The sequence below is a fragment of the Zootoca vivipara genome, chromosome 14 (genome assembly GCF_965207765.1).
Source record: "Zootoca vivipara chromosome 14, rZooViv2.hap1.1, whole genome shotgun sequence".
Lineage (NCBI taxonomy): Eukaryota > Metazoa > Chordata > Lepidosauria > Squamata > Lacertidae > Zootoca > Zootoca vivipara.
In genome coordinates, this window is record NC_142597.1 from 46,080,787 (window position 1) to 46,105,866 (window position 25,080).

Here is a 25,080-nt window from a genome sequence, read left to right on the forward strand (position 1 = left end):
TGGAAGCAGCCTCTCCTCCTCCTCCTCCTCCGCCTCCTAATCCCAGCCCTACCAGAGCAGCTGTGCTGGAATCCTGCCCTTATTTGGTGCCTGCCCTCATTCCCACCAGGGATCCTGGGGCTCAGGTGCCGAGCGCTGAGCCCCAGCCCCCCGGATCAGGGCCAGATGGACTGGCGCTCAGAGCTGGGGCTGTTGCTGTCAGTGGCTCCTCGGCACGATAGCTGTTCTCTGCTTCCCCTGGGGGAGACTGCAAACACCTCCAGATCCTGCTTGCTGGGAGTCGCAGGCGAGGAGAGTGTTGTTGATGCAGAGGATGCTGCGTTAGATGGCCCCCTTTTGGGGGATCTGCTGCAGGTTCCTATAAAGGATTAGGCTGGTGGTTCCCAAATTTTGAGGGGGCTCCTGCCCCCTTTGTTCCACAAGCTCAAGGCCCCCTACCCTACCCCGTAAGAAGCATGATTCAGAATAGCAATATGCACAACACACTCAGGAAAATTATTACACAATAAAATTCAAAGCAGTAACAATTGCTTGCGCATTTATTTGAAATCCAATTACAGCTAGCTAGTTTAATTATTTGTTTCAACAAAACCGATGAACCTAATCTTGCGTAACCAGCCTTTCGAAGTCTGATAACCATTTAGCTATCAGGGAAGCTTTTGATGTTTGAAGTTTTACTGTGTTTTTATTTTTTGTTGGAAGCCACCCAGAGTGGCTGGGGCAACCAAGTCAGAAGGGTGGGCTATATAATTAATAAAATTATTCTTATTATTAGCAAGAGTTTTAGATACCACATTCAGGAGCGACTTCACCATTCGGTAAATTCTAAATGTGATGGATGGATGACCTTGTGTCCTTATGTCCTTCCTATAGATATGGCCTTGCTTTTATTCATATTGCCCGCTTTTGGGGCGCTTCCCCACCCCCAGAATCAGAGTTACTTAGAAAAGGAGCTCGGGGTGCCCTCTTCACAAACCTCCCGTCATCAGCTTTCCCTGGGAAGTTTTGCTGCAGGGCGGCACCCGAGTGTTTCAGATCGAAATGCGTGAACAAGCTCCAGCTTTATTTGTCTTTATTGTGACTTTATTTGCATGCTGCTTTCCCATGGCAAGCAGCTCTATGAGAACGCACAGATTTAAAATAAAACAACATTTCAAGATAATAATGCATTAGCAGTTGCAAAGCAGAGCACGGTGTCAACAAAAAGCCACACGAATCTCCAGGCCTGGGCTCAGCCGAGCTGCCCCTCCGTACGCCCCGCCCAAACAGCAAGTGCTGCCCGAGACCTCTTCCTCACTGAGGACTAGTCTGCTTTGGTGTGTTCTGTATGGGGTAGCAGGAGATGGGGGAAACCCCTCTCCATAAATGGGTTGTTGAGGCAGTGAGGAAGGGCAGCCACTGGGCTGTCTTCTTTGCTCGACGTGTTTTGTGGAGGGGGGGCACCGGAGGTGCATTTCTCATCCCACCGCCGCTTTGGGGAAGTGCACGTTTGCCCCCCCCTCCCCTCGCGCAGCCGCTGCAACCAGCAGGTGGTGCCACTTCCTCTCCCGGGGGCTCCGTTTCCCTCTGGCTGTGAGAAGCAGGAGGTTCCCAGGGGGGGGCCCTGCAGGCAGGTGAGTCACGCCAAGAGCCCAACCACGCAGAGAGTCATTTGGAGAGCAGCCGCTGGCCTGCCCTTGAACCTTCCCACCGGCCTCTTCCCAGGGCTGAGCTCATCGGGGTCACCCGGGAGGCAAGAGGCAGCAGGCACACACGCTCGGAGGGAGCCAGGAAGGGGCTTTCCCACCCCAGAGCATCATCATCATCACAACATTTATATTCTGCTTTTCCTCCAAGCAGCTCAAGTGTGTGCAATTCTCCCCCCCCCACTAGCGTAGGAATATAAGAAGAGGATCAGGTCAGTGCCCCCCCCCCCGAGCCCAGCCTCCTCTTCTCACAGGGGAAGCCCCCAAGCAGGACCCCACCGCACGAGCCCTCTCCCCTCCTGCACTTTTCAGCAACCGCTGTCCGGAAGCCTCATGGCTGGTTGCCATCGATAGCCGTCTTCTCTTGCGTGAATCTGCCATCAATCCTCTCTTAAAAGCACCCAAGGCAGCGGCCATCGCTGCTGCGTCCTGCAGCAGAGAGGACTTCCTTCCATCTGCCCTGAATCTTCCAACATTTCGCTTTGTTGGATGTCCACAAGTTTTCATGTTATCCTCCCAACAACCCTGTGAGGCAGGCTGGGCTGAGAGAGAGGCAGTGTCTGCCCAGGGGAACTTCAGGAGGGCTGAGCACCAGGGGATTTGGGACTCTGCCCCCCCCCCCGATCCTAGCCCAGTGCGCTAACCCAGTGGTGCGCTCCAGCTGTTTAGGACTGCAACTCAGCCAGAATGGCCAGCATTCAGGAGTAATGGGGAGTTGTTGTTGTTGTTGTTAATAATAATAATAATAATAATAATAATAATAATAATAATAATAATAATAATAATAATTAATAATAATACCACCTCACCCATCTGCCTGGATTACCCCAGCCACTTTGGGCAGCTTCCAACACATAAAAAAACCATACTAAAGCATCAAACATTAAAAGCTTACCAATACTTGAATTCTTGAATTCCCCTGCTCTGTGTGTGTTCCTCCCTATATTGGAGGAATTGGTTGGGTCTGACCCTCTGCCACCATGCTCCAAGCATTGCATGGCAACCTGTTTGCAAAATCGAGGAGGGGCAGGATATGGGATTCCTGGGCCAGTTACTCTCTTGGAAATGGATTTGTGCCACAGTTGGGTCAGTGCAGGAGAGTTGGGTGGTGGTAGAATATGTCAAAAACGGGGGGGGGGACCCCTTGTTTCCCTCTGTCTGGCAGCGTTTCCTCCATGTGCACTTCCTTGCAATTCCAGTGAATGTATTGGTTTTAATGCATTGCTCTGTGTAGCTCAGTTGATAGAGCACGAGGCTCTTAAATCTCAGGGTTGTGGGTTTGAGCCCCATGTTGGGCAAAATGCCAGGGGCTGGACTAGATGAGCCTCGGCTCCCTTCCAACTCTACCTCCCATTCAGCCTAAGAATGATCTTCGCCTCAGGCCAACCCTGTAGGATGCGCTCCAGCAAACTGTAGTTCCCGGGATACGTTGGGGGAAGCCGTGACTGTTCAAGTGGCCTAGGAATGCTTTACGGGGATGGTGTGAATCACAGGAGGGGGAGCGTTGTCGTTGCTCAGGCCCCACTCTCCGGCTTCCCTTTGGGGTATCTGGAAGGACACTGGGAAGGCAGGATTGGATGAGCCCCCCTTGGCCTGCTCCAGCTGGGCCCTTAGGAAGCTCTATGGTGAAAGCAGAACCTCCATCCATGGGCAGGAACAGGAAAACCAGAGGATGGGGACAACTGGAGAGTTGCTGCTGTTGGGCTCAGGTCCTGCTTTGGCCACTGAGGACAGGATGCTGGCCTGGCCTGACCCAGCTTCAAGGCTCCTCTTAGGTCCTTACGTGTTGCCCTCGTGTTCCCCTCTTGAAGGTGGCGGTAGGTGGGCACCCCTGGGATTCCTTGCCCAATGCCCCTGCGCACACACTCCCATTGCTTGCAGAGAACCTTGTCCGCCAGCAGAGGGTGCCGTGGGCCTAGCACGGCTCCCCCCTCCAGAAATGCAGCTGTCTGGCACTTGCCCTCGCGCTTGGAGGGCCGGGGCACAGACATTTGGTTCCCATCTGCCGCCCCTCCACCCCCCTGCACATCCCAGGCCAGGTTATCCTGTCACCCGGGACTCTGGGCTCGTTCACAGGAAAAGGGAGCGTTCGAATTGTTTTCTCATCTTCTTCAACATCATCTTTTCTCTCTGCTTTCCCCCCCTCTTTCCCATGCAGCTGAACAAAAGGTTCGTCCTGAGTTTTCTCCATGCCCATGGGAAGCTGTTTACCAGGATTGGGTAAGGCTGCAGGATGTTTGTTTTATTTTTCCTACATTACGAGGCCTTTTGGAATTCCAATATTGTTAGCAACTGGGCTTGTGTTTGGAGCGGAGGGCACGGGGTGTGAAGCCGCCTCCTCCTCCTCCTCCCTCCCCCCTCCCAGGCCGGCTCTGGAGGGTGGGGCGGGTGGGGGCGAGGGAGAGGGTCAGCACTCCGGCTGGGGCTGGGAGCGCCACTGCAGCAGCGACGCAGGTCTGGCCCTCCTCGTCCAGCGCAACAGCTGCCCTCCTTTATCAGAACAATTCCGTCCCCAGCCAAGTCCCATTAGTGCCATTTTCCCGCTGCCGCGGAGTTCAGGGCTAGACTGCCTCTGCCTGTGGAGGTTCTGTTTAGCATTGAGATCTAAACTGTGTCCTCCAGGGATTGGCTCTTGACAAACTGAGGCAGATTGTCAGAGAAAAGGAAGTCCCTCTTAGTGCAGCGCAGAGTTAAACTGTGGAACTCCCTCCCACAGGAGGCCATGATGGCCAACAGCTTGGGCGGCTTTTTAAAGGGGTTAGGCAAATTCATGGAGGAGGAGGAGGCTATCGAGGGCTTTGCTCTTCCTCCACAGCCGGAGATCGGGATGCTTCTGAGTCCCTGTTCCTGGGAACCACAGGAAGGGAGGCTGCTGCCCTTGGGCTTGTAGGTTTCCCAGGGGAACATCTAGCTGGCCTCTGTGAGAAGAGGATGCTGGACCAGAAGGGCCCTGATCCACCAGGCTCTTCTGCCGTGGGCTTTGTCTTGTCCATCTAGCCCAGCGCGTTCCACTCTGACCGGCTGAGCCTCCCCAGGATCTCTGGCAGAGAAGCGTCTTTCTCCCCCATTTTCACTTGCTACCGAATTCTGGGTAGCAAGCCTGGGGGTTGAACCTCCCCCCCTGCCAAGCACTCATTCTGCTGTCCCCGGACAGCATTTGGCTCCCAAGTTTTCCCTTGGGTGGCGGCAGAGGAGTTGGCATTGCCCCTCTTGGGAAGCCTCCCTGGGTGGGAGGAAGAAGAAGCCGCCCATAAGATGCCCAAGAAGTCGGCTCCAGTCTGTGGCCTCTCTCTTGGACTCCCACCATCCCTGACCACTGGCCTTGCTGGGGGCTGCTGGGAGTTGGAGTCCAAACAACGGCCCCTGCAGGGCCATGGGTTCACATCAGAGAGTTGGCTTCATAACTGGGCGACCTGCAGAGCTCCCTCTGCTGTGAATGAGACGGCAGGTGCTCATGTTTCCTGTGACAAAACAACGGAAGCGATTTCACTCACTGAGACACACACACACACACACACACACACACACACACACACTTTCCAGTGGCAACCACACGTAGGGTCAAAGTGGTAATTTCTCTTCACCAAAGTACTTGGTCTCCTTACGCTCGGCAAACCTCGACGGCAGCCCCATAAACTAGGCCGGTGTTGCTGAGAAATAGCGGCTTTTCTCAATCCCACACAGCCTCTCCTGCTTGCCTCCCACCCCATTATTATTATTTATTACATTTATATTCCGCCTTACCGCCAAGGAGCTCAAGGGGGCGTACATGGCCCTTCTCCCCATTTTACCAACAGGTTAGGCTGAGAGGCAGTGACTGGCCCAAGGCCACCCAGGGAGTTTTGTGTCTGAGTGGGGACTTGAACCTTGGTCTCTCACCTCTCCACAACCGCTGGCTCTCTAGCAGATTCTGCCGTTCTCTTTCATCCCCCATAGAATTGTAGAGATGGAAGGGACCCCCGAGGTTCATCTAGTCCAGGCATGTCAAACCTGCGGCCCTCCAGATGTTTTGGACTACAATTCCCATCTGTCGTCTGGCTCTTACCATCAGAAAGTTATTCCTGATGTTGAGTCGGAATCTCCTTTCTAGTAACTTGAAGCCATGCTCCTCCAGAGCAGGAGGAAACCAGCTTGTTCCCTCTTCTATGTGGCAGCCCTTGAGATGTTTGAAGATGGCTCTCCTTCCTCCTCTCAATCTCCTCTTCTCCAGGCTAAACATCCCCCAACTCCCTCAAACGTTTCCTGCCCCTTTTTTATCATCTCGCTTGTGCTTGTCGTTGCTATAATTATCGTGTGTTTGCAATTGCAATGGAAGAGTCTTTCTTCATCTTCTTCTTTGGTGATCACTCGTAGCCGAGTAAGATGGTCTTCCAGAAACACGATTTTGTTAATAATGCAATGCAAATAATGAACAATGCCAACCATGCCAATTCCTTCAGGATGGAGACCTTCCCTGCCGTGGCTGCCGAGGTCCTGAGCGAGTTCCGGGTGCTGCTGGGGCATAGCCCCTCGCCCATCGGAAGCACCCGCCTGCTGCAACTCATGGCCATCAACATGTTCGCCGTCTACAACTCCCAGCCCAAAGGTACTGGAGAGGGAGGGGTGGAGGAGCCAGGGGAGCCCCCAAAACTGTCAGGAAGGAGCCTCAGGCCTCCGTTCCTCAGGCACTGGGTTGTGGGGGGCAGGGGGGGGGCTCAACTCTTGTGCCCAGGAGGCCCTTTGGAAGTCACAGGTTGAGAAAACTGCTGAATTCCAGAACCCCAGTGGGCAGAATTGAGACTTGAGAGCAACTCCTGCTGGTTAGCATCCAGCTCAGGGTTCCCATGGGACCATTTGCTTCCTGTGTGGAGAGGAGCTTGTAAGAGCCTAAGGAGAGCCCTGCGCCAGCTGGATCAGTCCAGCTTGTTTACCAGCCTGTTTTCTCAGTGGCCAGCCAATGGGAATAAGAAGCCTGCAAGCAGGACCTGAGCACTACAGCAGCTCTCCGGTTGTTGTTCCCCGTCATCCGGTACTCAGAGGTAGACTGTCCCTGGGCATGGAGGTTCTGCTATCGCAGTTGACCCTGCTGCCAAAAGGGGGCTCACCTAGTTTCAGCATCCTGTTCTTTCAATGGCCAACCAGATGCCCCCAGGGGGAAGAAGCTGGCAGCAGGACCTGAGGGTTACAGCAGGGCACTCCCCACTTGCTATTCCCAATGAGTGGTACCTCTAGGCCGGCTGCCTTTGTGGGTTTGGTCCAAGGAAGGGCCCCCTTTTCTCCCCCTGCCCCCTTCAGTGTTTGTCTCTGACACATCGAAAGAGTCTTTCTCAGCCCTGCCTGGAGATGCTGGGGATCGAGCCTGGGCCTCCCCTAAATTCTCCCCCTGCAACCCTCCTGCTGTGGCCGTGGACTTGGGGTCATCCTCACGGGAGAGCAGCGCCGGCAGATCCTGGGGCTGGCAGATCAGATCTGTGGCTCTCCTGCTGTGTCGTCCTCTGTGGCACCCGGAAAGTATTGCTGGCGCAACCTTTTCCTTTCCTTTGAGCCTTGGTCTTCCTTGCTCCTCCATTAGCATCTTGCTGACTGATGGTCTCATCCTGTCCTCCCACTTGGAAGTGCTGTAGGGGAAGGTGATGCCTGGCCAGCCCCCTCTTGGTAGTTCCTTGGCAGTCCGGAACAGTGCCACACACACACACCCCGAAGCTGCAATCTCTGTCCCTTGCATGCCGTCTCTCTCTCCAGAAGGAGGTGCTGGCGGGCTCCCTTTGCCCCCAGGAGGACCAGGAGGAGGCCAGCCCAACACCTTGCCCCAGGTGTCCTCCTTGGGTGCTTTGGTAGCCAGCTGCACATCCGCCTGGCAGGGAAGTGGGGGGGTGCCTTTATCCTGACCGCAGGCGCGTGGAGAATGTAGTTGGTGGGGGTTTTTAAGTGGGGGGAAATCTGTAATTTGGGCACAGGGAGAGAGGGGTGGCTGGAACAGAGTCCTGGTTTGCAAGCCAGCTAATTGAAGCCGTGCCTTGTGGCAGGGCATCTCCGGTGGGGGGGAGTATTGTGAGCCCCCTCCCCCACCCATCTGCGCCCAATTTACTCCAATCTGGTCTCGGTGGGGCTTTTCTCCCACCCCCCAAGCCCACCCCTTTCCCTCTCTCTCTCTCTCTCTCTCTCTCTCTCTCTCTCTCTCTCTCTCTCTCTTTCCCCCTTTTAATAATTTGTTTTATAATTCCTGGAATCAAACCCATCTCAGACACACTGTTCTGTTTTACTATATTATTGGATTATACTTCCTATAAATCACTGGAGGGATGTTCATAGGGCCACCGCCGGGATCACTTCCCTTCACCGCACCCCCCCCCCCCCCGGCACGTCTTACACACATATCAAGGCAGTTTGTCTTCTGGCCTTTTTGTGCCCTTCCCAGCTGGGCAGGGCAAGAGGTGCCCCCCCCCCACCAGCCAACTTCAGGCTGTGGCTCCATCTGGCTGCTCTTAAGCGACTCCCAGGGTGGAATTCAGCATAGTGCTGGTGCAGATGCTCTGTCCACACGAGCTTTGTGGCCTGCTGGGCAGAACAACCCCCTCTCCCCCCCCCCATACACTCCTCTGAAGGTTCTCCCCTGAGCCAATTTTGGGAGGTCAGGGGTGGGGAGCCCTGTTGCGCAAATGGCAGGCCTTGCGCTGGCCTTCTGGCGATGGGGATTAGCAGGTGACTCCCTCCCTCGGTGTTGTAGTACGTGGAGAAGGAGCCTCTGAAGAGCAGCTGCTGGACAGGCCAAGGTGGGTCTGTCCAGCCCAGCAGCCTGTTCTCACGGGCCAGCCAGGTGTCCCCGTGGAAAGCCTGTGCTCCACAGCAACACACCCCTCTTGCGGTTTGCAGCAACTGGCGTTTGGGATTGTTGCTGCCTCCATGACTTGTCTTTTAAAGCCATCCTGGTTGGTGGCCATCCTTGCCTCCTGTGGCAGTGAGTTCCGCAGTTCAACTGCCCCCGTGTGGGCATCTTCCTGTAATGCCAGGCATATAGAACGTTGATTTATGTTTTAATCTCAGTTCATTGCTGGTTTTATTCTTTGAACTAAAGAGTTTGTTTTAACTATTTTTACCGATAACATTTCTTTTGCAAACAGCTTTGAGGGATTTTTTCCTTTAAGTTAAGCTGTGCATAAATTTTATGAAATAAATCAACAGCCCTCCCACCAAACGGGGCCTGGCTCCTGGACCCTTTTAGAAGGGCCCTTGCGGTTCCCCAGAGCTCCTCCAAAGCCTGTCGGCAACCTCTTTACCAATGCCGCCTCGATGAGCAAACCACGCGGCATCGACCAGGACCGGAAAGCCCCAAGCCAGGTCCAGTTTTCTCAGCCGCCTCTAAAAATAACGCCGGCTCATCTGCTGCAGCCTTGGTTTAGTGGCCTTTTAAAATTAGCCCCTCCTGAGTATTTGAGCGTAACCTCAGGCTCCTGGGAGCAGAAAGAGCCGCATGGGGAAGTGGCCCCCAACCCCACTCTCAGACCTCAGTCTCCAGGCTGCACCTCTTCCCCCACACCCCAGGTGAGCCCTAGAGGGTGGGGGTGGGGGACCAGAAAAGCTGCAGTGACAAAGTGGGGCTGGGGTGGGAGCAGTGTTTGCAGGTAGTGCCGAGTGTTTGCAGGTAGCCAGGGATCGGGGCCGCCTGCTTGCAGCCGGCAGAGGAGGCAGCTGCTTTGTACCTGGTTGGGCTATTTGTCCATCCAGCCCCCTGTTCTCTGCTCCAACTGGCAGCTGGTCCCCAGGGGTCTCAGGCTGGGGAGGAGGACCCTTCCATCACTGGGGAAGCTCCATGGCAGAGTATCTGCCTTGCATGCAGAAGGTCCCCTGTTCCATCCCCATCAGCATCTCCAGGCAGGGCTGGGAATGGTCCTCTGCCTGAAACCTTGGAGAGCCATTGCTGCCGGCCAGTGAAGACAGCACTGAGCTAAAGGGAGCCAACGATCTTGATTGAGAACCATGAGGCCTGGAAGCTTGCTCAGCCGTAGCTCAGCGGTAGTGCACCTGCTTTGCATACAGAAGGTCCCAGGTTCCATCCCTGCATTTGAAGAAAATACTCCTGGCTAAAACCCTGGAGAGCTATTGCTGCCAGTCCATGAAGATTGGGCAAAAAAATTGAAAGGCACAAATACAGGGTGGGAGACACCTGGCTTGAGAGCAGTACATGTGAAAAGGATCCAGGAGTCTTGGTAGACCACAAACTGTGTGTCAACAGTGTGATGCAGCAGCTAAAAAAGCCAATGCAATTCTGGGCTGCATCAATAGGAGTATAGCATCTAGATCAAGGGAAGTAATAGTACCACTGTATTCTGCTCTGGTCAGACCTCACCTGGAGTACTGTGTCCAGTTCTGGGCACCACAGTTCAAGAAGGATACTGACAAGCTGGAACGTGTCCAGAGGAGGGCAACCAAAATGGTCAAAGGCCTGGAAACAATGCCTTATGAGGAACGGCTTAGGGAGCTGGGTATGTTTAGCCTGGAGAAGAGAAGGTGAAGGGGTGATATGATAGCCATGTTCAAATATATCAAAGGATGTCATATAGAGGAGGGAGAAAGGTTGTTTTCTGCTGCTCCAGAGAAGCGGACACAGAGCAATGGATTCAAGCTACAAGAAAGAAGATTCCACCTAAACATTAGGAAGAACTTCCTGACAGTAAGAGCTGTTCGGCAGTGGAATTTGCTGCCAAGGAGTGTGGTGGAGTCTCCTTCTCTGGAGGTCTTTAAGCAGAGGCTTGACAGGCATATGTCAAGAATGCTTTGATGGTGTTTCCTGCTTGGCAGGGGGTTGGACTGGATGGCCCTGGTGGTCTCTTCCAACTCTAGGATTCTAAGATCACCCTGAGCTAGATGGACTCTGCATCAGGCGGCTTCCTATGTGCTCAAGATCCTTTTTAAACTGCTGGTGCTGGTGGTTGAGCTTGGGACCTTCTGCATGTAGTTTTGATCCTTGTGCCCCCCAAATGACCTCTGGCCAGCCCTGGCCAGCAGTGCCTTAGCCCAGGGCAAACAGCACCAGGCTGACAAAGGCTGATTCATCAGTTAAATTCTCGGGGTTGCCAGAACAGGGAAGTCTCCATTCAGTATATCTGAAAGGGCAGCTCACCAGGGCGGCAAAGCCTGCTGCATTTTCATTTATTCCTTGCTTTCTAGGTTGCATCTCATTTTTCAAGGTCTGAGCTACCTTGAAACCATTTTTTTTAAAGGCAGGATGCATTAAAAAAATACCAACGAAGGTTTCCTTGCTTGTTTGGGTGATGGAAGGAAAGGCTCTATTTGCGGAGGTTCCTCTCTTGCGCCTGCTGTTCCCACAGAGGCTCATGCCACCGTCTTTTAAGGTGCCCGCAAGGCCATCAGTTGTTCAGACTGGGGTGGGCTGGACCAACCACCCCTCTGGAAGTCCCTTCCCTGTTGCAGCGCTTGGGTAGTTAAGCTATGGAATTGAATCCCATGAGAGTTCGTGATGGGCACCAGTTTAGATGGCTTTAAAAAGATAATTGGGAGGGGGGGAGTCGTCAGTTCAGTCCTCTGCCTCTCCAGGTAGAGCTGAGAAATAGGAGCGCAAGCGCTTGCAAGCTAAATGTGCTGGCGGCCGGTCTCAGTAGGAAGGCCGTTTTCTACATTTGTCTGGGAGGAGTAAGCCTGCATTGTGTGGCTGTAAGAAGGGGGTGTCCCCTGAGCCCGCTTGCTAGCTGGTGGTGGGCAGCAGCCCCTTTGGGGTCCGCAAAGCAGCCAGGCCGACTCCCTTAAATCCTGCCTTGTCTGTCGGGGCCTGTTTCCCAGAATCCTCCTGGGCCACCCTTTGTTATCATCTCACGTCTTGCTGAGCAGAGCAAGAGGGGGGGCCAAGCCCTGCTGTGGTGGTCTGCTCCCGCTTGTGGGCTTCCCCATGGGGCAGGAAGCTGGACTAGGCGCTGGGTCCCCTTTGGCCTGATCCAGCACATGGAAGCTCCTGAGTTTGAGTCCTACCGTTTCCGGCCCGAAAGGGACTCCTGCAGCTGACAGTGGGGAAAGGGGTCTTTTCTGCCTGAGGAAACCTGGTGGGCCGCTGCCAGTCAGAGCCTGCAATGCTGGGCTAGGCAGAGAAGAGCCTGAACTGTGGTGGCCCCCTTGGAAAGCCACGGCAGATTGCCTTGCAAGCCCCGTCTGGTTAGTGTGTCAGAGGAGGACCTGGGAGGGAGTTTCTCTCACCACCATCCCATGCTCTCGTGTGTGTGTGTGTGTGTTATTGCCTGATCCCTCACTCAGCAAGCTTCAGAACTGGGCCAGGATTAGAACCTAGGACCACTACCCACATGAGCCCTACAGCAGCTGGATCAGGCCCAAGGGGGCCCACCTGGCCCAGCACCCTCGTCTCACAGTGCCCAAATGCTCCTTCGAACCTGGGGGGTCTAGATAGACTGCCTCTGGGCCTGGAGGTTCTGTAAGAAGATTAGAGTCCCCCTGGATCAGGCCCTCCTGTCCTTGCAGCATCCATCCAGCCTGCCTCCCCTGAACTTTTCCTCCCTCCGTTTTTCTGCCTGAGCCGTGGCCTGCGCGGAGCATCCTCTGGGCAGCGTGAGGGGAGCTCTCCGGCGGGGACGTGGGCTGGGGAGGGAGGGAGCTGCGTCCCAGGCCGCTGAGCCTGCCCGCCTGCCTCTTAAAAGCCTGCAGCAGCCAGCAAGCGGAAGCCCTGCACTCCGGCCCATCTGCGCCTGCCGAGGGAGACGCAGCGCAGCTGCTGTTGCTCCGAGTCGCTGGCGCAGCGCAAGAGGGAGGGAGGGGGGAGGGAGGGGGCCAGATCTGCTGTCTGTTGGGGTTTACTGCTGTCTACATTGAAACATGGCTGGGGGTGGGGGTGGGGGGCTCAGAATGGGCTGGGGGGGAGCCGGTGGCACCATGCCAGCCCCAGTTAGCCTGGCCTCCCCCCAACCTTCCCCCCCCACCCCCCAACTGATGCTTTAAAGTCACATTTCCAGGCCAGACATAGAATTAATCTCTGGGCACTTCAGATTGCTGGCAGCCCAAAGCAGGATGTGGGATTTTTCTCTCTCTTTCTCTCTCTCTCTCTCTGTGTCTTGGCTGACTTTTTTACCTCTCGAAGAATTTGGAAGGGCCGTGAGAGTCCCTCCTCCCCCCCCCCTTTTCGCCTTGGTGCCGCGAAGCTTTTCTGCTCGCTGATCGCCCTGCTGTGGCTTCGCCCCTAATAGATTTCATATGTCGATGCCGTTGACATCAGTATCAAACTATTCTACATGTGATCTGGTGTGTTTCCTGCAGGAAATCTGCAAGATATTTATTAAGAACTAATAAAATAAACCTCTCCCCGAGCTTTTAGGTAGTTTTCAATTGTCCGCGTCTCCCTCGTTTCCTTTTATCAACCGGGGGGGGGGGCGTGCTTTGTTTTTGTTTTGTTTTTTTGCTCTTCCCTCTGACCATCAAAAAAAAAAGACACCCACCCAAAGGCACTGGAGAAGCCAGAATATTTTGGGGTGGGTGGTTTGAGGGAAGAAAGAGACAGCTCTGCAAAGACCTGCGTCTTCAGGGCTTGAATTAACAGGGGCTGCAATGGCTGTGCCTGTTCTTTTTATAGCACACCCTCCTTTTGTGTGTGTGTGTGTGTGTGCGTGCGTGCGTGCGTGCCTGTGTGTGGTTTCGGCAGCCTTCACACCAGCGCTTAGAGGGTCGCCTTTGCACTACTGTTAAATTTCCTGCCCCTCTCGCAGCTGGAGACGGTTAGCTTGCAAATTGAAGTAATCCTGGTCAAGATGAACGGTGCCCTGGGCCCTGCGTCCAGGATGTGTGCGAAGGAGGGCAGCGAGCGTGGGCTGGGCCCCCCTTCTTTCCTTTTCCAAGATAGCCATCTCTGGGGCTGGAGCAGAGGGGCATGGAGGGCAGCCGCTTCCCCTGCCTCCAGACTCCTTCCTTCCCTCTGGATGATCAGAAGGGATCTTCCTCTGCACCACCCTAGGTTGCCATAGAATTGTAGAGTTGGAAGGGGTCCCAGGGGTCATCTAGTCCAACCCCCGCAATACAGAAACCGCAACTGAATATTCCCTGATAGATGGCCGCCCTCCCTCTGCTTAAAAGCCCCCAAGGAATTAGTATTCATATTAGTATTAGTATTAGCCGCCTATCCTTGCCCCCATCACTCTGAGCTGCTCCCAACCAAATATTAAGAACACAATAAAACATCAGACATTGAAAACTTCCCTATACAGGGCTGCCAGGGGAGTCCGTTCCACTGCCAGCCTAGTAATGGAGCATTAGGTCTTTTGCCCCTTTTGGGGGGAAGATTTCTCAGAAGCTCGTGCAACTCCTTTCCAGAAAAGGCACATTCCCCCCCCCTTTTTTCTTTTTTAAACCCATTACATGTGCGTGTGGCTCCCTGGGATGCTTTCCTGTGGCTCTTGTGTGGCTCAGAGGAGGTGTGGAGAAACTCTGGCGCTCAGGAACGGTCACCCAGGATACACTGGGCTATGGGCTACAGTGGCAGAGGCAGCCACTGGCCCACGGCAAACATCCCCAAGCCCCCTGGGCTGACATCTGGTGCAGGGCAGACATCCCTCCCATTAATTAGGGGGGCTAGCAAAAAAGGGGGGGATAAAATCTTTTTCTTGCACAAACTGATGGCGGGCTGTTTGGCTCTCCTCCAGCAGCAGGATCCGAGATTCGAAACACTAAAAAATGTGTGTGCCCCCCACCCCTTTAGTTAGCTTTTTTTTTAATGCATGCTTACCAGCCCCCCCTGGAGGGGCTGTTTGGCAAGGGTGGGCCCGCCGGCCGCTGTGCCTGGCCTGTACCCATCCTTGAGAGGTGGCTGACGCTGGCACCAGAAGAAAGGCCGCCCCGTTTTTTCCGAGAACTCTGCTCTTTCTCAGCTTGATAAGCATTTGAACGCAACTCCGCTCGATTGGAATTGGCAGGGTGTCCTCATTCTTTTGTCTGCCTGTTTATTTTTCCCCTCATCCCTCCACATGTGCTCGGCAGCCCACGGATGAGGCACCCCCAAGACCCGGAGGCTGGGAAAACGTGGTGCGGAGACTGTGCCAGGACCCCCTCTTTCCGCAGCCGGGCAGCAGCTCCCAAGGCTCCAAGTGAGGAGGATGGGGCAGTGGAGGCCGGCTCAGCTGAGGTTTAATCTTGGGAAGGGTCAAGGCTCTGCCAAGCGGAGATGTTTTTGAGTGCAGGCTGCCATCGGCCCCCCAGCCTCTGGGCCTCATCCAGCAGCCGGGCTCTTCTTACACGCTGGTGGGGAATCGGTCTGTCAATGTCTGTTAACTGTAACAGGCCCAGGAAAGGTCCCTAACCCTGACCCAAGTGCCCAGGACTGTTGCGCCAGCCTTTGCCAACAAGGCACCCTCCAGGTGTGCTTGCACTACAACTCCCAGCCTCCAGCGTGAATCAATTAAAAAAGTAATAATGATCCATTGCATTTACACCCCACCTTTTGCTCAGTGGCGCTCAAGGTACACAGTTCTGGCCCTCCTTTAATCCCCACAACAGCCCTGCCAGGTAGGAGAGGCTGAGAGTGAGTGATCGGCCCCCGGGGTCACCCAGGGAGCAGTCCAAAACACCAGGCTGGTGGAGGCTGAGACTTAATCCGCAGCCCCAGTAACAAACATAGGAAGCTCCGTGATCAGAGGGAAGGACAGGGGGACTGAGCTGGATGCTGCAGTGCCATCCCATGAGGACTAGGAACTTGGCCTTTGAAGCCTGCTCTGCTCCGGGGTGCAGCGGTCTGTGCACCAGCCCAAATGCAACACCGGCTGCATGAATAGCAGCTGCCAGTCAGGCTTGTGGAAGGCAAGTGTCCTCCTGAGTCCTGGGATGTGGACCCCCTCTGTCTTCAGGGGAAGATGAGGGCAGAAGCTGGGAAGAAAGGCTTAGCAAAAGGCGGAAGGCGGTGGGCGCTACTTCCTTAGAGTTTTCTAAGCAGAGGACAGGTGGCCGTCCGCCAGGGATGCTTGAGCTGGGACTGCAAGGTGGGACTAGATGGTCCTTGGGGTCCCTTCCAACTCTGCAAGAAACCCCCAATGCCAAAGTGGGTGGATCAAAGACATTGCTCAGTCTGCAACAGCGATGGCACACAGGCAGGCAGGCGGGCAGCAAGCTCTGTGTGTATCAGTGTGTGTGTGTGTGCCCAAAGGACTTTGGAGCCCTGAATTCCATCTCAGAATAAGCCCATCCCTGAAAAGCGGCACAAGAGAGAGAGAGAGCCGTCATTCTGGCAAGGCGGCAGAGCGAGGATTCTCGCGGCGCAGGATTCTGACTCCTTCAAGAAGTTCTTGCCACAGACCAGGCGGGTCTGTTTCCTTGACTACAGTCTGATGCTCTCCCGAGTGGGGGGAGTCTCAAAGCTGGAACGGGGGGGGGGGGAAGAGTTTTTAAGCAGAGGTCGGACGGCCACCCATCAGGGATTCTTGAGCTGTGCTCCCTGCATTGCAGTGGGCTGGGCTGGATGACCTTTGGGGAACCCTGCCAACTCTACAGTTCTAGCAGCTGGAACTAGGTGAGCCTTGGCATTGTGCTTGTGAGTTAACGGGGGGTTGTTTGGGGGGGGGGGTGCCTGGCACGTCCACACTTGGTAAAGCTGACTGGATCTCCTGCACCAGGTGGGGGGGGGGGGTTAGGGTAGCAGGGGAGCCTTTCCCTCCTGCAGAAAAGAAATGCACTTTTGGTCAGAAGTGCCTGCCAGAGGGGCCTCCCCGCCAGCCTTCTGCTTGGCCCTGTGCTGGCATCCTTGAGCCATGGGTGCCAGTGCCAAGAGAAATGCCCCTTTTACTTATTTCTCCTCCTAGTGGCATCTGCCCTCCCTTTTGTGCTTCCCCCCCAGCAGTCCTCCTCAATTCCACACTGGGGTTTTCTCCCCCACCCCATCCTCTCTTTTTTTTCTCTCTCTCTCTCCCCCCCCCCAGTCTATCTTTTTCCATCTCTCTGTCTCTCTTCGTAACAGTTTTTAATAATGTTTTAGTTAGTTCCAGCCCTTTTCCCTCAATGGATCCCATTGGAAAAAAACAAAAAGCATTTTGAAAGGAAACAGTTATACACTTCCCTTCCTTTGAAACTCTTGCTGGCACCTTTTCCAGCGCAGTAAACCATACAACATGGATTTTCAAGAGTTTCCAAACACAGACATGCTGGCGTTAAATTTATGAAAAAATGTTTTATTCGGCCGTGTGCTCCAGAAAGAGAGAGGAGCCTCGGAGCGGCTGGTCAGAGTTGAAACCCAAGCCCCCCGCTCGGAATCGGGCTCCCCCCCCAAAAAACCTGCCAGGAGATGCAGCAGCCGACCCCGGGCAGCTTGCTGGGCCTTTCCCAGTCCCTCCGCAGCTTCTCTCCCAGAAAGGAAAGCGGGGGGGGGGGGGAAGAGGAAGAGGAGTCCCCCTTCGGCTACTGGCCCTACGGCCGGCCCAAGAGAGACTCTGCCGCAAATCAGCACTTTGGGGTGGGGCTTTTAAGAGCAAATTTGCACTGAGATGAGTCTCCTCTGCAGGTCTTTCTGCTGGGAGGGGGGGTTGTTAAAATTACACCCACCCCAGGCAGTCCAGAGTCTGCGCCAGGTATAGACAATGTGGTGTACACAGGAAGTCCCAGAGGCAATTCCCATAGGAAGCGGCCGTATACCAAGTCAGGCCATTGGGTCATCTACCTCGTATTGCCTGCACTGACTGGCAGCTGTGGCCCTCTAGGGTTGGGCTGGCAGAAGGCTCTCCCAGCCCCACCGGGAGATGCTGCTGGGAACTGAGCCTGGGACTCTCTGAGATCCAGCCCTTGCCCACCAGCTTCCTGTTTAAATCAGCCCTTAAGCCAGAACCATGAGGGCTGGCATCTTGCTTTATTTTTAAGGGGAGGGCTGGGAGGGCACCTGCTTTGCATGCAGAAGGTCCCCAGTGGCATCTCTGAAGCCCAGGATGGCCCACTGCCCATGGCCAACCTCCGTTTAGAACAGCTTCCCGGGTTCCTTTGTAGCAGCTTTTGTCAGTTTTGACTCTTTTTATATCCTCCTTTGGCACTGAGCTGCTGTTACGCTGCTTTGCATCGCCAAAGGTGGCTTCCAAGTGCCGTTTAAAATAGGCGCAGATTCCAGGAGAGGCGGAGGGTGCAGGGCATGTTGCCAGAAGAGTCTTGCTGGTAGGGCAGGTGGGCTTGTGGGTGAGGAAGGAAGGACTGAGGGACAGGAGCGGCGGCTGCTGCTGCGGCTGCTGCTCTTACCCTGCAGGCTTTGATGCCAGAGCTGCCCCTCTCCCTGGGCCCTTCCCTCTCCCTCCTTGCCACCCCGCCAGCCACACACAAAGGAGTCTCCAAGGAAACTGGGTCTCCCTCCTACACTTTCACACACGGCTGTCTGTCGGCTGACGCAGGGCTAGGGGAATCCCGCCTGGCCTCTCCCACCCAGCGATGGAGTCTCGGCCTCCTGCAGGGTGAATGGGTGCTCCCTTCGGGCTGCAGGTGATCCCAGGCAGCCTGCAGAGGCCGGCAGCTTTCTCTGCAGTTGGGCTGCCGGAGCAAGCCCTTGCACTTTCCCCTGGAGATGTGGGTGATGCGCATCAGGAACCTGCCCCCCCCCCACTTCTAGCCATCCTGCAGCTAAACATGGGTGCACTTTGCTCAAAGACGGGAGCTGTGTGTTTCCTCTTCTGAGCTGGCGAGGCGGTAAGGGCCCCAGATAGCACCTCCTTGGAGGAGGTCCCAAACGGCACTAAAACACTGGCCCCAAATCTGCAGGAGACTTCTGAGTAGTGCAGCCCTGGGGGAGCAGAGTGGTGCAGCACCTGGTTGGCCACTGCGAGAACAGGATGCTAGACTAGATGGGCCCTCTTTGGCCTGGTTATGGACAAGTGTTGTGATAGCAGAACCTCCATGGCCAGGGACAGTCTACCTCTGAATACCAGATGGTGGAGAATTGCTGTAGTGCTCAGGTCCTGCTTGCAAGCTTCCCACTGAGGCATCTGGTTGACCACTGTGAGAACAGGATGCTGCACCAGGTGGACTATCGGGCTGATCTGGCAGGCACTTGTTATGCTGCTATGCCCTGGGCCTCGGAGGGCTGCTGCCGAGAGCTCCTGGCTGCCTGTGTGTTGCTACCCGTGCAGAGTCCCCCGGGTGGGGAGGCTCTCTGGAGAGGCAAGGGTGCGATGGGGGACCGCAGGGCCAACCTCCTGCTCACCCCATAGCAGCTAGGCAGCACCCACTCTGCCCCATAGCGGGCCTGTGGAAATGGCTTCTCCGCCTGTTGGTCATTAGGGGCCTTTTCAGGAAACTTCTTAGAATAACACGTTCTAAAAATGGGAGAGCCACTTTCCACGGATAGCTTCCGGGAAAAGGGCCGAGTTAATTTTAGCCGCTACAGCGCCCTTTTCCGCTTCCAGGGGGGATGCGAGCTCGGGGCTGAAGACCCCGGTGTGTGCGCGCAAGGATGTAGCACTGCTCAGGCACCTCGCAGAGGGGAAACAGGTCTGGTCTTTCGTGGATCCAAACCCAGAGGCCATCCTCAGTCTCCTCTCTCTCCTGCCGCCTGTTCCTATTGGCTCTCCAGGCCGAAGGGGATGAGTGTGTGGGGCTCCAGGGGTTGGACATGGGGTTCAGGACCCTGGCCAGGGCAGCCGGGCTTCCTGTGCGAGTCCCGCGCAGGCCCAAGGCCCCGTCTGGGAATATGCCATTAATTTTTATACTTTCCCCTGTAAACCGCCGACCCTTTTTATGATGTCAGGAGGGATTCCTTAATTCTGCAGCTGCTTCCTGGTTACCTCCCGTCCTGGAGCCGAAAGAGAGAGCTATGCTCCCCGGCTTGGGGGGGGGGCTGTGGGGGGGGGAGAGAGAAACAAATGAAGTGTTGAGTATCTAATGGCTTCCATGGGGAGAGCCCCTCTGTTCTCTCTCCCCCACCCCTTGCTCCACACTTTTCACCAGGCCTCACCTTGTCCTTCTCTCCCCCTCCCTCCAAGAAAGAGTGATTTGCAAAGGAGGCTCTCAAAGGCCCCACCTGCCACACACCCCCCTCAGTGAAAGCCCTGTGCAATTATCCTGACCAAGTGTGAGCTGCAGAGCGACTGTCTTAGGACATTGGGGGGGGGGGAAGTTGTGAGAATCCAGCGCAGAAAACTGTGGCCCTTTTTCCCAATCTCCAAGGCAGAGATATCCTGATGTCCAGGCAGAGAAGAGCTTTTGTCCTCTGGTGCCCCAAAGGGCTAGAAAGTTCCAGGAGGGGAGATTTCATTCGAACTTGTGTGGACATCAGGATCCATTCTGTGTTTTTAATATTTTGTTTCTGAACTGCCCAGTCAGATGTGCAACATAGAAATAATAATAATAATAGTAATATTCTATGCTAAGGCCAATGATCCAGGCTGGCGGGGGTGGGGGTGGGGGAAGGATCTTAAGTAGACACCCTCTGGGCTCGATAGATCAGGTACCTTCAACCTTTTCAGACCCAGGACCCACTTCTCACCCAAACATGCATTTGGGAACCCATTTTTTAGTCTTATCCCATATATTTGCTGGGTGGTAGTGCTCCTATTGTGGCCCACCAGTTAGAATCATAGAATCATAGAATCATAGAGTTGGAAGAGACCACAAGGGCCATCCAGTCCAACCCCCTGCCAGTTGGAAGACATCTTCAAGTAGCAGTCTTAATAGATTGAGAAGGGGCTCAGCTGAACTTCCAAGGAGCCTGTCTTTCTTTCTTTCTTTCTTTCTTTCTTTCTTTCTTTCTTTCTTTCTTTCTTTCTTTCTTTCTTTCTTTCTTTCTCTCTCTCTCTCTCTTCCCTCCTCCCCCTAAGTTAGCCAGGTGAACTTAGTGGGACTGGGAATCTTTGGTGCCTCCTTTTGCACAAATGCAGGCTCTGTTTCCCTTTCCACTCCTCTTTCCCTCCCCTCTTTGGACAGTGGGGCTACAAGACTTTTGCATTCAATGGGTATTACTGGCTCCATACTGCTTGAGTCTGGCAGGAGACTGTCATTTGGGAGGAGGTGGGGGGAGCCATGTGTCAGGCACACATTAAGCTAGGGCTCTGGAGGAATGCCCCCCAGCTGGGACTCTTCCTCCGCCCCGCCCCCCTCACATCCCACCCCAGAGATTTGCATTCCTGTCTGGTTGACATACCAGCCTCTCCACCCTCGCCCTCCCCCCCATCCCTCTGCATCCCAGTGGGGGCTTAGAAGCATCCACAGGCCCTCCTGGGTGCTTGCCTCCTCTGGCTGCCCACTTCCTGCAAGAAGGCCAGCCGTGGGGCTGGGAAGGGGGGAGGTGTAGGGTGCGGTGCCAGGACTGTCTGGCTGAGGGTGACTCAGGAGGCAACAACTCAGCGAGTGTCTGAGCAGCAGTGATAAGGGAAGAGGCCAATGATGATCGCCTCCAGGTGGTGTCAGCTGGGAGGGAGATGGTGGGGGGAGCCAGCCCCACAGCTGCCCTGCCAGCCAGCTGGTGGAGAGGGGTCTGGTGGTCGATGAGACATCAAGAGGTTGCCTCCTGGGCCGAACACATCCACGCTTGCTAATGCCTTCTGCTCTCAAAGGCCACGCTCTCTGGTATAACATCTGGGAAGGGGTGTCTCATTCAGCCTGGGCTGTTGAAGACTCTGGATCTGGCCAGGGGCCCATCTAGGCCACCATCCTCTTAAGGGCGCCAAGCAGATGCTTCTTCTGGGAAGCCTAAAAGCAGAGTCCGAGCACAAGAGCTCTCTCCCCTCTTGGTTGCTGGATTCGGGTTTTTCCTGCGTTGGCTAATGGTTTGGTGCAATTCCGGACCCTGCACAGCCCGCCAACATTGGCCTCCCTTGGCCCGAAATCAGGGTCTCTCTTAACCCCCGTGTCCTGTGTGTTTTGTCAGGTAGACGATGGTGACGCCTCCTGAGTTGGGGTTGGGAGCTCTCCTCTTTGGACTGGGGATAAAAACAGAAGGAGAGCCTGCTGGATCAGGCCCATCTGGTCCAGCATCCTCTTCTCATGGTGGCCAATGAGATGCCTCAAAGGCAAACCCTCAAGCAGGACCAGAGCCCAAGAGCCCTCTCTCCTCTGGTGGTTTCCAGCAACTGGGATTCAGAAGCATTACTGCCTCCGACCGTGGGTAGCCTTTTTCTCCTCCGTGGATTTGTCCAACCCTGTTTTATGAAGCCATTTCACTTGGCGGCCCTCCCTGCCTCCCGTGGGAGCAAGTTCCATAGGTTAACTGCGCAGTTGTCTCCATATGGGGCCAAACTCTGGCCCCTTCTGCCTGGGCATTAGTCCTCCTGCTGCTGCTGCTGCTGCTGCTGTTGCTCTCTGTCCTTCCACTGGCTCCCCTGACCTGGCAGCGGCCTTCACGTAGCTCCCTCTTCTCGCTTTGCTGCTCCCATCCGGGCATTGAGGAGGAAGCTGGCACTGTCGGTGGCATTTCTGCTTTCTCCTGCTTCTTCTTCCCCCCCGGCTCCCTCCCCCTGACCACCTCCTTCCCCTCTCGCTGCCCTTCAGGCCTGGCCGAAGGTGTCCAGCACACCCTGGCGGGGAGCGCTGGGTGTTTTATCACTTTTCCTGGAGATTATCTGTTTTAAGCACTCCTTGACAGTTACAATAACAAGGGCCGCGCTCTCGGTTTCCCAGCACAGAAAAAAGGGGACACTCTCCCGCCGCTGAAAGATGTATAGCGCTAATTGGAAAGGCATAACATCCGGCCACATGGCAGCCCCTCTCCGCTTCCTGAGCCTCGACAACTTTGACGACAGTTGGTTTATGTTTTCCACGAATATTTTGTTCTCTGGGAAACGAAAGCGGTCTTCCCGGCCAAGCGGGAGGCAGCTCCCAGGTAGACGGACACCAGGGCGTGCGTGCATGTGAGTGAGTGGCAGAGCATCCCCTGTGCTCTGGAGAGCAGACTGGCCAGGGTGAACCTGGGAGAAGGAGCCCCCCCCCAAGGCCCCCTCTGCCACTTGAGGACATTAGGAGAGTCTGCTGGGTCAGGCCAAAGGGGGCCCCCGTCTGTCTAGTCCAGCCTCCTCTTCTCCCAGCGGCTGAACAGATGCCTCTGGGAAACCTGCAAGCAGGATTTGAGCCCAAGAGCAAGCAACACTCCCCCCCCTCCTGTGGCTTCCGAAGCCTGGCTGCCTCTGACCGTGGAGCCAGAGTCTAGCTAGCATGGCTAATAGCCATCCATGGCCCTCTCCTCCCCAAAATGGTTTAATCTTTCAAAAGTCTCCTGCGAGGAGTCAAGCTACAGGGAACCAACCAGAGGGCCTTCTCAGTAGTGGCACACACACACACACACACACACACACACACACCGTGGAACACCCTTCCATCAGGTATCAAGGAGATAAGTAACTATACAGTCTTTGGAAGACATCTGAAGGAAGCCCTGGAAAAAAGGGAAGGTTTTTAATGTTTGATGTTTTGTTGTGTTCTTATATCTGTTGGAAGCTGCACAGAGTGGCTGGGGAAACCCAGTCAGATGGGCGATGATTTATTATTATTATTATTATTTACTATTACTATTATCATCATCATCCAAGTGGGTGAGAGCGAGTTCCACCATTTAACTCCATGCTGCGTGAAGAATGGCTTTCCTTTGACCTGTTGCCCCTTCTTGGGTTGCCTGGCTGTCTCCTCTTTCCATCTTGGCACCCCAGAGAGACCGGCTGTGTGGGTGAGAGAAGGATGTCTTCACAGCGGCTCCTCTGCCCAGCTGGTCGCAGGCTGCTTTTGGACCCTGGCAAGTGGGACCTGCAATGCTAGGGAAGGGGCAGTGTCGTCTTGTGCAGTAGTTAGTGCATCAGACTAGGACCTGGGGGAGACCAGGGGCCCAAGCCCCACTCGGCCATGAAGCCCACAGGTAGACCTTGCACCCATCCTTGCCCCTTAGCCTAACCGGCCTCGCAGGGTTGTTGTGGGGAGCAGAGCCATGGAAGCCACCTTGAACTCCGTGGAGGGAAAGTGGGATATAAATGTAAAGTAATAAAGAAATAGGGAACGCAGGTGGTGCTGTGGTCTAAACGACTGAGCCTAGGGCTTGCTGGTCGGAAGGTCGGCGGTTCGAATCCCTGCGATGGGGTGAGCTCCCGTTGCTTGGTCCCAGCTCCTGCCAACCTAGCAGTTTGAAAGCACTGGCAGGAAGGTAAACGGCGTTTCTGTGCACTGCTCTGGTTTCGCCAGAAGCGGCTTAGTCATGCTGGCCACATGACCCGGAAAAACTGTGGACAAAACGTCAGCTCCCTCGGCCAGTAAAGCGAGATGAGTGCCTCTCATCCCCAGAGTCGTTCACGACTGGACTTAACTATCAGGGGTCCTTTTACCTTTTTAAATAAATAAATATTCAGAGTTGTGCTACAAAGGAGCCTCGCTTTAGAGCACTGGACAAGAGTTTGTTGCCGGACTACAACTCCCATCATCCCTGGCTGTTGGGAGCAAGCAAGGTCTGGAGGGGCACCATGCTCCCCCGCCTCACTTTATGGGGATATCATTGGTGAGCTTTAGCGCCTAAGGGAAATAAATGGCAGCCACCCACCCAGCTCGGCTTCCCCGGCCGCCCCTTCAGTTCGTAGGCGTGAGAAATTCAAGCGCCACCTTGAGAATCGTTTAGCAAAGGAGAAGAGATTTCTGGGCTCAGCAGCAGCTTCAGAGCAAAGGCCGCCCCCCTACGTTGCTCTGCGGGTGTCCTGCGATTCCCGCACAAAACTGCAGGGTCAGTGGAATCTGAATAGCCAGGTTCGGTTTCCTCAGAGCAAGTGCGAGAGAGAAAGCAGCAAGTGCCTAGACCCTGTTGCTGCAAAGCGAGACTGGAAAGTGGGTCTTAGAAGACTCCGCTGGGTTTCCAGCCGTTAAGGAACTGCGTAGCTGTGCCCTGCCTGGCTCTCAGTGACAAACAGGACAGATCCTGCTGCCTGCTGTGCCTTTTGTAAAGTTGCCTATCTCTCCCCTGTGCATTTGAACACCTCCGAAGATACTGCTGGGCTGCCTCTCTTGCCCTCCTCTCATGGCTTCAGAGTCACGGTGTCCTCCCCCCCCCCATCACCTCCGGCAGCTTCTGGGGGGAGGGAGCAGCAGCCTGGCACCTGCGTTGGTCAAGTCCAGCGGTGGAGGAGCTGCCCCTCCCGCCTCAGCAGCTGTGACTTGGGATGGAGCCAGGCTGCGCCGCTCATTATCCCTCTTGACACTCGGCAGAGCTCCTCTTGGCCCGAGGGGAAGGGGCTAGGTTGAGCGGCCGCCCTTCCCCGCTGGCGCTCCAGGGCCTGGGGGTGGCAAAGCAGGAGGGGTTCGTCTATGAAGACTCTCTGCCTTTTCACCAGGCTCTCCACGGCGGCCCAGACTGGCATCTGTCAGATCTGCAAAGGTGCATGGAGGAGAGGGGGCAGCAGTGGTCACCAGCTGTCCTTTGTTGTTGTTGTTGTTTAGTCATTTAGTCGTGTCCGACTCTTCGTGACCCCATGGACCAGAGCACGCCAGGCACTCC

General features: G+C 55.1%; 1 protein-coding gene across 3 annotated transcripts in view; it reads left to right on the plus strand.

Moving 5' to 3' along the window:
* Positions 1-25,080, plus strand: part of SMG6 (SMG6 nonsense mediated mRNA decay factor) — a 92,685-nt gene that overhangs the window by 19,191 nt on the left and 48,414 nt on the right. For all 3 annotated transcript variants that reach the window (XM_088658096.1, XM_088658094.1, XM_088658095.1), the window contains exons 9-10: positions 3,844-3,905; positions 6,125-6,270. In XM_088658096.1, the coding sequence (XP_088514222.1) occupies positions 3,844-3,905; positions 6,125-6,270 (208 nt within the window). The remainder of the gene's footprint in view (positions 1-3,843; positions 3,906-6,124; positions 6,271-25,080) is intronic.